A 13311-nucleotide genomic window follows, 5' to 3' on the forward strand; every position below is an offset into this window, starting at 1 on the left:
CTGAACTAATATTCATTCCAGCAGATTCTTCACCACATCAGGATCTTGCTATTTACCTGGACAACTCGCAGCTCTCTCCTTCTGCAACAGCACACAGCCTTGGAGTAACAATAGACAACCAACTCTCCTTCTCAACTCACATCAGCAATCTTTCCCGCTCATGTAGATTCCTTCTCTACAATATCAGACGAATCCGTCCTTATCTATCAACCCAGGCCACCCAACTACTGGTTCAGTCCTTAGTAATCTCACGACTGGACTACTGCAACTCCCTTCTAGCTGGTCTACCACTATGTACCATCTGACCTCTACAACTCATACAAAATGCAGCAGCACGACTGATCTTCAACCTTCCCAAATTCTCCCACACCGCCCCTCTGCTACGTTCCCTCCACTGGCTCCCAGTAGCTGCACGCATCAGGTTCAAAATACTGATGCTGGCCTACAAAGCCAAACATGGAGTAGCACCATCCTACCTCACAGCCCTTATTACACCTCGCACTGCACCTCGTATACTCCGAGCCTCCAGTACTGCTCGCCTGGTCCCTCCATCTCTGAAGGTAAAAGGAAAACATTCATCTAGACTCTTCTCCGTCTTGGCCCCTCGGTGGTGGAATGAACTTCCCCTCGAGGTCAGAACAGCTCAGTCACTGAGCACCTTCACACGGCAGCTCAAGACCTTCCTCTTTAAAGAATATTTAGATTAAATTGTAATTTTCTTGTTAAGAACTTTGTGTACAGAATCTACAACAGAGTGAATAAAACAGATGTATTCATAGTTGGGGGTCCTAGTGAACCGGAATTGATCTCTTCATCGATGGTAACTTGAAAGCGCGTTGTAAGTCGCTCTGGATAAGGGCGTCTGCCAAATGCCATAAATGTAAATGTAAGAATTCAACCCCCAACACTGACAGGAAAAGCCACTCACAACATCTAGTACATTTCATTTTAATGATTATTTACACATTAATAACAGAAAGAACGAACTGTTATATTGATAGCAATCAATCGGAGAGATTACTGGATACAGAATGTAAAAGCAGTATTTCAAAAAGAAATATAACATACGTCAGCTAGAATTTGGCCCTAAACACAAAGACAGCAGACCACTGTACCTATAAGTGTGCAACCGTCAACAACACACCATACGGAGGAGCCAGAACAAAATACTCTCACTCCTCTGATCAAAGATCTTTTTCATTATGACTAGATGTCTCCCTGCAAACAGCCAACTTGTTACCATCTCCTCTTATGGGTGCTTTTGGCATGTAAAGATAGCAGGCACCCGGTGTACTATAATTGTCAAAGCCGTGAGGGGTGTTCATGCTTGGGGTGTGTCTGGGGGGGACACACATCAGAAAGTTTCCCTGCCAAGATGACTAAATGCATTAAAAGGGGCTAGACACAAAGGGTGACGTCCCTGGTTCAGGTCTTGTTGAGAGTCCAGAGAGGGTCCAGGCAGCTGAGTGGATCGTCTCCCTGCGGTGGCCCCTTCAGGCCTTGCCCCTCCTGTGGCTGGAGGAAGCTTTGCTTGTTAATGCGCTGCTTCCCCCGACAGGTTGGGTCTAGCGTGAAGGCTTCAGGTGTCAGAGATGCCAGCAGATCAAGAGAGGAGGATGACGGGGATGGCGCTGTGTTTGGCGCCGGGTCAGGAGGAAGTTGGCTGTTGGCTGCCAAGGGCACGGGATTGACATCCAGCCCGTTGTCTTGCTTAGTTGGAGGAGGAGACTGAGTTTTTACTGGTGAAGTGGATGTGGTGGGTGGAGGACTGTAACTGGCTGGCTGAGACTCACTGGGAGAAAAGTCATGTGGAGGTGAACATTCACCAAGAGTTTCGTGCTGGGGAACATCCCCTAGAGCAGTAGGATCCAGGGTGGCATTTGGATCAGACTCTGTGGAATTTTGGGGGCGAATGCTGAGCTTTGCCACAGTGGCCTGGATGGAGCTAATGGGCATGTCTCCTCCCAAAACAAGGTCCTGGGACTCCTGCCATGTGTAGGGCTGGATAAGGGAAAAATGGTTTAAAAATACTTCATTCTTGTCTTGTCAACTGAACTGCTGAGTGCATTTACCTTCACCGCTGTGCTGTTCATTGTTTTAGTGCTAGGCATGCTGCAGATTCCATGGCGCTGAAGGACCTGCTCAGCGTGTTTCAGAACAGCTTCATAGCAGAATTTCAGGTGTAGCTGTATAGGACAATAAAACATCAGCAACCATTGGTAAAATACTAAGGAACTCATGGCACTTCACTTGTGTACCAACCTTCTCTTGCAGCATGTTCTTCCTCTGCTGCCTCATTTTTTGGACGAGAAGGATCAAGTCAGGAATGCCATTTCCAGCCTCAAGCTCCTGTAGTGCAGCATAAAGCAGGCAAAAGGCACCAGTACGGCCCACACCCGAGCTAAAAAAAAAAAAAAGATCAACAAAACCTAGATTAGTCCACAAATCTTGAGGTTTCTTGCAAAGGACCGTGCTCAAATAAAAAACGTAAGACTTTGAACCTGCAGTGCACGACAATCGGAGTGTGTAGAGGCCTCTGGTGCAAGTAATGGCCGTGGACCTCCTGAATGAAGTGGATGAGGTTGCTCTTGCTTTCAGGCAGCCCTCTGTAAAAAGAGACCGTGTGGACAAGTTCAGGTCTGGATCATCCTGGTGCCAGTTCTGCGTGTCTGGGTAATGTGCCCTCTTACAGCTCGGGCCAGGAGGTGAACTGCAGGTGGATGGCAGTGCGTTTTAGGCTCTGGTCCCGGTACTGGAGGCTGATCATCCGTTCCACGTGAGTCTGTGTAGTCTTCTGTGTTGTGAGCGTCAGTGTGATTGGGCCCTGGGAGAGCTGCTGGCCTCTTTCTGATGGAAAGTAGCGCGGCACTTTTTGCTAGAGAAACGGACAAGAATGTCAGTGGTTACGCTACAATTATAAGGCTTTTTGATGTGTACATACAAATGTAGGTTTACAGCTACCTTCTCCAGTTCCAGTTCAGATACCAGCATGACTATCACAGAGACCTTCTGCTCATAAACCATAAGCCAGAAATCAGCCGCTGTGCCAGTTAGTGGAGACTGAGTCGCAATGAGTCGAGGACAGTATGGTGAGAGGTCCTCAATAAAGCTCGCGTTGATGTAGTCATCTTTGCCAGACTGCAGTACCACACGGTTGCTGTCGTAGGGCATTACGTCCTGGTGGCGATTCTTCATGGTGTAGCACCGAGCTATGGCAATGGAGAGCTGCCGAGCATCCTTCTCCTGTTGATCTTGCAAATCCTTCCAATGGGCATCCAGTTCTGACAGACTCCCATCACCAGTTGGATGCTCCAGTGATTGGACGGTTGACTTGAACCGTTCAAGTTCCGCACACAGCTGTGAGACACGCTGTGGTGACTGGTATGGGTCCCCTTCGATTATCCGGACACCTTCTGACTTCTTTCGCCGCTGGCCATCCTCTTGAGGATCAGCTTTAGTCGGTAACAGGACATTTGCAGTGTCTTTGGTGCCCCCGTGCTGGCTCTCTGGACTTGACGAGAGTAGGTCATCTGTGCTAGAGTTCTGACGTTGGAATAGGGTGTCTACAGCTGGTACTGAGGAAGACGAGTTGGAGGAGAGCTGAGGGTGCTGTGTTCCTCCCACTGGGGTGAGGGAAGGGGAGGGTCTCTGAGGGTTAACACCAAGAGATGAAGGGCCAGGGGAAGGAGAGGGAGAAGGGGACGGTGAGGGCAGGATGTTTGGCTGTTGACCTACTACTGATGCTCCAGAAGATGGTGGTATTATACTCTGAGGATGACTTGATGGTCCTCCTGGAACAGAGGTCTGCAAGGCTCCAGGTGCAGCGTTTCCACCAGGAGGGGGAGCAGCATAAGATGTGGAAGCAGGGATCTGCTGAGGGACCAGAGTCTGGGGAGTTAAAGGGGTCTGAGCTTGCTGGGAACCAGCTGTGGGTGCATGGTGAGTCACCACAGATGGAGGCCCTGGATAGCATACTGCTCCTGGGTGTGGTGGTCCAGGTTGCTGAGGCATATGAATAGGGTGATGGGGTACATGAGGCGGCATCTGTGGGTGGGGCTGTGTGTGTGCTTGCAAATGAGGTTGCTGCTGTGGTGTAAAAGCATTAGGGTGCAGGGGAGGCTGGGAGGGAAACTGAACAGCAGAATGCATTTGAGCCTGAGCAGTGAGGGAACCCTGCAGGGGCTGTCCTGGAAATGCTGAAGGGTGAAGTGGCTGAGATGGCATTTGTGCATGTGAAGAATGAGGGACTTGCTGGGAAACAGAAGGCATCGGAGGAGACATTTGCTTTGAAATGGCTGGAATCTGTGAATGTGCCGACGATGGCACTGCCTGAGATGTTGGTGGCACCTGTGGATGGCAAGGCATGACTGGCTGAGGAACTGGTGGCATTTGTGTTTGAGAAGGGGGTACTGATTGAGAAGCTAAAGGCATATGAGAGTGAGAAGGTGGTATTGCCTGTGGAACTTGTGGCAGCTGTGCAGCGGAGTTTGGGATTCCAGGTTGGGGACTCATGGGCATTTGCATATGTGGACCAGGGGTCATCTGCTGAATAGGATGAGGCATTGGTGGATGTGGACATGGGTGCATTTGCTGGCTGACAAGGGCCATATAAGGCTGGGGAACAATGGGCACTTGTTGTTTGGGTTGGGGTATGTTAGACATGGCAGCAGAAGGCATCTGATGTGTGGAGCCAGGGATTTGTTGATGGGGGACATGAGTAGGCAACTGGCTCTGGGTGACTGGACTTAAAGGTTGTGATGGAGGGTGAGAACCAGGAATCAGTGAAGACACAGCATAGCTTTGGTGGAGCTGTGTTTGTGGATGAGGTGCTTGGGGTGCACTTGAATGCATGTGAGGTGGGACTTGCCCCATTAAATGTTGTTGGAGATTGGTGGGTCCAGCTTGTCTAGGCTGAGCTATGTAGGCTGGATGCTGGGGTTGGGCCTGTAGAGGCACCTGAGGTCCAAGTCCTGGTCTGGGCAAGGCCTGATAGTGTGGCTGTTGTTGCCCAGAGGCGGGAGGCCGGGGGAGGTGGTGGTGCTGCAGCTGAGAAGGCAAGCTCTGGGGAACACCAGGCTGTGCCATGTACTGTGGGTAAGGAGGCATCTGTGGGGGCAGAACATACCCACCAGAGACAGGAGTGGGTATGTGTGGAGTAGGCTGAACAGGGGCGGGTGGGTTGCTGGGGATGGGTGTCTGGACACTATCCACAGTGGTGGTGGAGGGTCTGATTGGAATAGGTCCAGCTGGAGGTTGTCCGGGCTGTGAATTTGAAATTGGAGGGATATAGCCAGATACAGGTGGAGTCTGAGAAGCAGTGGGTTGGGGTGTGGGTAGTCGAGAATATTGCTGAGGTAGAGGACCATGAGGCAAACTGTGGGGAAAGCCCTGTGTTGGTAGTGGTGTAGGGAGGCAAGGAATTCGAGCCAAGAGCTGAGGAGAAGGCAGGTTTGGGGGAAATCTAATGGGCGCTGCACCAGGCCATTGCATAGAAGTGCTGACCCCTGCAGGTGGACGCATTGTTGGAGGGAGACTGAATTCTGGAGGCATGCTGCACAATTCCTCTGGAAGGTCACCACCCAAGGCTAAGATGGCAGCTGTTAGCTGAGCCAGCTCAGGGTCTTCAAGGCTGGGGTCTACATCTGAGGCCTTCTTCTGAATAGGGGGCTTGGGAGCTGTTGGCCTTGCTGGGGTTTTCTTTTGAAGCTCTCTGAAGGATGAATTAATACAATTTATAGCCAAACAGTGATGCAATTAACATTGTTGCAATCAAAGATAAATGACTTTATAAATAGTCCTCACCTCTCCAGTAAACCTTGCCGCTCTTCCTCTCTCAATTTACAGACAGATTTAGCTCTCTCTAGTAGCTTTGATGCCTTGGCCTCCAAATCCTCATAAAACTCCTTCCCCTCTTGGGACTTCTTCATTAAGTCTTCATAAGCTTCATAGGAGGCCACCAGTGTCTGCACTGTGCTGTTCCACCTTCAGACGACAGCAGATGAGGAATTGTTGAGAAACACAATGGAATGTAGAACAGAAATTACTGGATTATTCCAAGCTTACTTGTGTTCAGTCTCAGCTAAAATCTTGCGGACTGAGGCATACTGTACATTGGCTTCAGTCAAGGCTTTTAGTATGTTCTCTTGGGCAGCAAGGTTCTGATCAATATACACCTTCACCTGCTCATACTTCTTCAGCTGCTCTTCAAAAATTCTCTGAAATGGATAACAAGACCACAAACTCATAAATACATGAAAGATCACTGGCAACACTATTTATTATCTGGAGTCACACCTTCATATCTGCACGCTCTGTGGTGACCAGTGCAGCAGTGATATCATCCTGCTGGATTAGCTCACGCAGCTGCTTTTCCAGGGAGCTCCGCTGGTCTTGCATCTCTTGTACTTTACCCAGAATCCTCTTCATGCACTGGAGACCAGCAACCTCATCTGTGAATGAATGAATGAATCACTCACACACACAGTACTTTTCTTCTTAAATTAACCACACTAGTAAAAAAAAAAAAAACACACCTTCAGTGAGCTGTGGCTTTGGCAGTGCCTCTTTTAGATTTTCAAGTGGTCCTCCCAGCAAGCGTAGATTACTGATGTGTAGATTCATGGCTCGATGGAGTTCAGTGTTGGTGAAGCTGGCTTTTTCATGAGCCTCTAGGTACTTCTCGAGGTCTCTACGAATCTCAGACAGTGCAGAAGGTTGGCCTGGCACTGCCGGCTTCCCAGCAGCCTCCTCCAAGCTCCTCTCCCCAGCCTCATCTGACTCCAACACACTCCGAATCTCTCGCAACGAGGACTCAACGTCAGTGAACACACCTGACAGGACTAGGGACAAAACAGGAAGGTGTATTTTGGTGCCAAAGGCAATTTTGTGAGAAAGTGTGAGCAAGTGACTAACCCTGCATTGACTGTATAAGGTTCTTCACAGTATCTGGTCTCACACTAAGAGCAGCACACTTTTCCATCAACACAGTTGGGATGTTGTTGTACATGTTCATATTGTCTATAGAGTCAGGGTCTAGACTCAGAGAGTCCATGAACTGCCTGCAAAATGAAAGCGACATATATTAAAATAGGGACACTATTCTATCGTCAAACTTTCTTTCAATACTTACTCCAGAGTCTCATTTTTACTGTCAATCTTAGCCATAACATCCCGCAACAGCTTGGCCTTCTCTTCACTATAAAATTAAGCCAAAGACAAAGCAGTGCTGAGCGATTATTTATTTCACATACTAATATAACTAGTTTTAATTTTTAAGCTGTATTACTGGGTGTATCTTCGCTTGCAGGGTAAATTTTATTTGCACATTAATCTTCAACTGACAAGTAACAAAAATCACACCCTCTATTGGCATAAAAACAGTTAATTTGGTGGGCCACCTGGCTGATGAGCAACTTGAACTAATTATAAAAAAAAAAAAAGAACATTTAGAACATTCAGATCCCTAAATGATAAATAACATATTTTCTTTTTGTATTGTCTGATAGTCCTATCCATGCAAGGCAATTCCATCCATGCAAGGCAATTAAAACAACCATGAGAAAAGACATATAAAACCCCTAACCTGTAAAGAGAGGAGGCCTCATGGGCAGCCATCGGGACCAGTTTTGAGAATATGTCGGGACCCGTGACACTGGGATCAGTTGGGTTTACAGGCAATGCTTTGACCAGCGGTGCTCCTATTGAGAGACACAGAAAGAGTTAAAAGTGTCCTCTAATTAAAATGATCTTATGAAGAAAGACATTAATTACGTATTTATATGACTGCATTACAATTGAGGACTAAGTGGTTATGGTGAGTGATTGTGAACAGTAAAATTGCAGATGATGCCCATAGAACAGCAGTCTCAACACAGTCAACATTTGGTTGACAATACATATGACAGATGTGACAGAAGCACAGAGCAGTGGATCCCACTCATTTTTTTCCTGAAGCCCCCTTCTCCTCCTCAATAGAAATTGAGCACAAACCTGACCCAACCAGGCACAGGCCAAGATTTACAGCTCTGGTTTAAACAGTATACAGGATTACAAAGAATTTTAATGATCCTATTGGGTGTGTTATTGGGATTTTATAAATTTAATGTTTACAAAAATAATTTTGGTAACATCAGCGCAGATAAAATCTCTGGTGTGGACCCCAGGTTGGAAATCACGGTCCTAGAGGGTAAGACCTCAAAGTGACAGGATCAAAGCAATCTACAGCCATTGTGTCTCTGAGCAAGACGATTAACCCTGGCGACTGTCCTTGTAACTACTGATGCGAAGTAACTCCTGCTAAATGTCAAATGTGCATGATGTACCTTTGACAGATGGTAGTGTTTCTAAGGAGGGAACAGTCTCATGGTAGATGAAGTCATTATCTTTCTTTGCTGAGTTAAACCTGTAGAAAATACACAAGAAAAAAGGCAAGAACCAGAAGCTGTGGAATCATAATTCTGTCATATTAATGTGACAAAAAACCTACCAGCCACATTTGGTGGACAAATAAAAGTCACATACAAATAATAATGTAATTATAAAGAGCATGAATTGTCTTGTTTCATTCTATGAAATTTTGTAAAGAATGGTTGTGTAATTGAAATGGTGTTATGGTGTTGATCAAATCAATACAGAGCACATATTTTCATATGTGAATCAGAAACCAAAATGAAGGATTACAAAATGTCACCACCAAAGTACACCTGGTCCATTAATTATTTTATTAAATTGAACATTTGTCTCAAATGTTTAGAATTCCTATGTTGATTGGGTGATTTTTTATTAACACTTTATTTTATCATTTTCATCTTATATTGCTAATGTGCTGTGAGGAGTAATGTTTTAGTGAATGGTGAGTGGGGTTGTCTGTGCTCTTCTTCTTGAGAGTCTAAATATTTACCTTATGAATTAATCATGCTTGAATATTGCAGACCTAGTATTATTTTTAACACATTGCTAATTACAAATTAAAATAAAAAAAAAGCTAAGGGGCTAGTTGATTCTGGAATCCACGATGACAGGTATAGAAATATTAACACAGTGATGGAAAGTTATGATGCTAAGCACTTACTTTCCTCCAATGACATCCATGGTGAATCTCAGGGCTTCCTGGACACTGTCAGGTTGCCCCTGTTAAAAAAAAAAAAAAAAAAAAAAATATGTTAAGGGGACAATTTTTGCCTTAAAGCCTACTGCCATAGCTGTATCTATAACCGATACCTTAGCCAACTTCATAGCCTCAGTGAGCTTGTCCAGAGAGCTCTGCAGGTAAGCCAGCTGTGAAACAAGACAATAAACAAGAATTTAAAAGAAACCAAAGACTAATTAACTAAGCAAATACATTTATGAGAAGATTACCCTTTCTCCATATTTCTGTTGCTCCTCTGCCTGTTTGCCCATGTGCAGCTGTGGACAAAGAAGAGGAGTCAATAGACACAGCAAGGACAAGAAAACAATGGCGCAGCTGTACACACTTCCAGTATTGTTCCTTCTCAAAAACTCACATGAGCAATTGCAGCGAAGTAGTAGATCTTCATTTGCACTAGTTTCTTCCAATCTTTCTGAATCTTTCCTAACATGGACGCAGTTTCTGAATTCTCCAGTGCTCTACATGCTTCTTTGTAATAATCCACTACCTGCAAAAAAACATTTAAAAAATTTGGGGGCTTCAAAAAGCTATTTCTGGTTAACAATATGTGATATAAACAGATTTAAGACTATGAATACACCACCTGAGCACTGATCCTGGCCACAAGGAAGCTTTTTCGGTTGTCCAGCATGGATTTCTCAAGAAGACATTCTTGAGCCTGGCCCTGGAATGAAGCAAAACACGACATGAACACCAATACCACACATCAAAGTGTACCACAGTATATCAAAGTGGTTTGTATACTGTGAACACTGTGGTGCACAGCTGGTGTTGAAGAACAAATTTAAAAAGGTATGCACGATTACTTTATTGTGTATTATGTTAAGGGAAAGTAAATGTAACTTCACCAGCATTAGATTAATGTTTAGATTGAGGATCTGGTGGCTCATGTCCACACTGAAGTTGTGGCTGAAGTGATCTCTGAGGTAGGTGAAGGCCCCAGCAGAGCACTGGAAGTGTGTACAGGACACCTTCATCCCCTAAAAAAAATGATCAGAAAAATGTCAGGAACAGTCAACAGTATGCTCAACAGAACTCCAATGAATAGATTCCCATGTCCACACCTCTTCTGACACCCTGTTGTCCATTGCTCCCAACATAGAGTGCAAAGCTCCTACACGAAGAGAAACCCAGAGTTAAGATTTATAATAGGTTTGTAAATCAATATTTCCAGAGCAATCCATAAGACATCTAGACATATCAGTGCTTACGGAGTACCCTAATTATAAGTAGGGTGGTAGTAGCCTAGTGGGTAACAAACTTGGCTATGAACCAGAAGGTTCATATCCCACTTACTACCCACTTGTCCCTGAGCAAAACACTTAACCCTAAATTGCTCCAGAGGGACCGTCCCTGTAACTACTGATTGTATGTCGCTCTGGATAAGGGCGTCTGATAAATGGCGTAAATGTAAATACTTACCAGGAGTAGCTCAGGGTTAAATGTCTTGCTCTGGGAGTAGGTAGGGTTTGAACCTGTGACTTTGTGGTCTTCTTAGGTGGGTGTGTTACCCACTAGGCTAATACCAACCTTAGGCCTTCAACGCTGCCATTGTATTTGATATAATTAGCCAATTTTTGGCTCTTCAGCTTACCGAGGTTATAGAGAATGCATGCCTGTTCATAGCTAATGTCATCATGGGTAACAGTCTTCCCAGAGAAGATCTCGGTCCTGAGAGGAAGCAATCAGATCTCAGTCATATAATCCAATGGTTGAGTGTGTGTACAGACAAAAGCAGATGTCAATATCTACCAAGAGATGGGCACAGCCGCCTCTTGCTCAGGTCCCATAGGAACACGACTTTGTAGGTAATGAAGCTGTCCAAAATATTTACGTAGTGTGCTGCAGCCTTCAAAATCCCGCGTCACGTTTACTGCACTCTGTCAAAGAAAAAACAATGCTGAATAACATATACTGGCTGCACACAAATTAAAATAAAGGGAAAAGAATAGTTTCTCTAAAAACTTGCCTGCCTTAGCTGATCAAGTTTCTTTAGCTGCTCATTGTAGTTGTCTGGGTCCTCCCCATAATTCTTCAGGATGAACTGTAAAATGTAAGTTGATTTTGCAGTGCATAAAATGAAATCCCAATGAAATACCAGGGTGTGTAGTGACTTTATCTTTTAAGAATTTCTCAACAGGACCTATGTTCAGAAAGACTCGGAGAGAAGTGGAGACAATGAGTGACAGGAGAATGGTGGCTAAGCTGTCGTCCCTATTGGAAATCAGCTCCTGCAATGGCAGGCTCCTTCACCCATGATGTGGAAAGGAGAGATTCAGAAGGTCCTTCATTCAAACCACTGTCAAGACTCTACAACATGGCCCCGCGGCTGATCATACATACTGATATACATTGACTTCATGGCAATTTAATGTGCAATATATCTCCACTCTGTACATATATTCTGTGTGTATATGTTACATTACACACACACACACACACACACACACACACACTTGAATACAGATAATTTATTTGTATAGTGTATTTTTATATTATACTGTCAGCATAGTCTTTATACTATTTACTTTTTTGCGGTCCACTTTCTGACATGACTATGTAAAATTAATAAACTTTAAACAATATACTTTATAATATAATATATTATAATAGCAAAGAACATCTTATGTTAGTACAAATACTCCGAGAGTAGTGACTTATTCATAAAACTCTCCAAATGACTTTAAAGCTACCACAGCCCCCCCAAGCCTAGGCCCTTAATGCAACAGAGAACAACCAAGAATGTAAGAACTATTACAGCATTTACAGCATTTATCAGACGCCTTTATCCACAGCGACTTACAACCAGTAGTTACAGGGACAGTCCCCCTGGAGCAACTTGGGGTTAAGTGTCTTGCTCGGGGACACAATGGTAATAAGTGGGATTTGAACCTGGGTGTTACCTACTAGGCTACTACCAGCCTAGTAGCCTCTTCCCATTCAATATACATTTTACCCTGTATGTGGGTAATTATGATCAGACACTGATTCTACTCTGACTTATAACTGTACTGCAAGTGATTTTGCAGTAAAACTGGGCAGGGCCAGAACGACAGAATGTTCTAGATCATGAGGTCAACAGAATACTGGAATTATATATCTAGAGCACTGCAGTACCAGAAGTAACCCAGTAAACGTTGTTTCACAGAGGGGAGACAATTGATCAGGCACATCAAATCGGCCTATTTACACCTCCTGTCTCTACACAGCAGATAAGCAAATAATCACATTACTCAAGTCAGCGGGACCGAATTAGACTCTGTACTCGTATATAGGCATTAGGAAGTGAAACGGCAGGCCAAATATCAGACGGGAATCTGTGGGTTCCTGAGGAGACTAGAGTCCCTACGTGGCCAACGCGCAAACAGGCTGCCTGTAAAATGTCAACAATGCTAGCAGGAGCTTAGCTCAGCACAGCCCAACAACGCTAGCAAAACCTGCCGTCAAGGAAACCGAGAAGTGGCCATCGGCGCCGCCACACACGGGACGTGTCACATTTTTTTTGGGGACAAGAGACTAATTATTCAACGAGGGACAGCCCAAGCGGAGGGTGCTTTACACTGTTGCTGAACTCATCCTCTTCCCCTCACCTGCTTCACGGACGTGCTAAACTGGAACTCCCCAGCCTCCTTCAGATCCAGCCAGATCATCGGCATGCGCGGCACGGCCTCCATCGCGGCGGCGGCGACGACGTGCCTCGCACCGGCAGCTTGGAACGTCAAACAACAAACGCGCGGAGGATCTGGCTTTTCCCACCACACGGCAAACGACTATGTCATAACTCATTTACAGTCCAACAGGAAGCTGGCGATGTTTAGGACATGACGTCACGGGGCGCGTCCCTTTTGGAGGACCATGGGAAATGGAGTCAGATCCGTTTAAAGGAAACAGCGCCGCCACTGGCACATCGGAGAACGTTGTACCCTACCCGAGAGTATGAGAAAAGAATGAAAAGGCTTTTATATGACTCGCTGTGACAAGTAAACATTGCGGTGTTAATAGGCGCGTCTAAGACACTGTAAATATTCCGATTTGACTAATTACCATAGGAACCAATAAATCCTGCAACGCCTGGATAACGAACTTGAATATACTTTCAGGTGAGTGGTGTTCAGGCGAACAAAGGAAAGGACAAATTTGCCTTATTTATTAAAATTATATGA

General features: G+C 45.2%; 1 protein-coding gene across 1 annotated transcript; it reads right to left on the bottom strand.

The window, feature by feature from the left end:
• Positions 1-1425: 1425 nt before the first annotated feature.
• ptpn23a (protein tyrosine phosphatase, non-receptor type 23, a) lies at positions 1426-12955 on the bottom strand. The gene is made up of 25 exons (XM_028981426.1): positions 12739-12955; positions 11118-11192; positions 10901-11028; positions 10743-10819; positions 10213-10262; positions 9997-10128; positions 9732-9812; positions 9504-9635; positions 9358-9405; positions 9220-9276; positions 9071-9129; positions 8322-8401; positions 7583-7697; positions 7130-7195; positions 6913-7058; positions 6534-6839; positions 6295-6449; positions 6064-6215; positions 5803-5982; positions 2962-5710; positions 2691-2875; positions 2502-2606; positions 2263-2401; positions 2073-2186; positions 1426-2001 (listed from the first exon to the last, which is right to left on the bottom strand). Exons 1-25 carry the CDS (start codon positions 12820-12822, stop codon positions 1426-1428), a joined length of 5991 nt encoding a protein of 1996 aa, XP_028837259.1. The 5' UTR covers positions 12823-12955.
• Between the last annotated feature and the right edge of the window lie 356 nt (positions 12956-13311).

Source organism: Denticeps clupeoides, chromosome 5, assembly GCF_900700375.1.
Source record: "Denticeps clupeoides chromosome 5, fDenClu1.1, whole genome shotgun sequence".
NCBI lineage: Eukaryota > Metazoa > Chordata > Actinopteri > Clupeiformes > Denticipitidae > Denticeps > Denticeps clupeoides.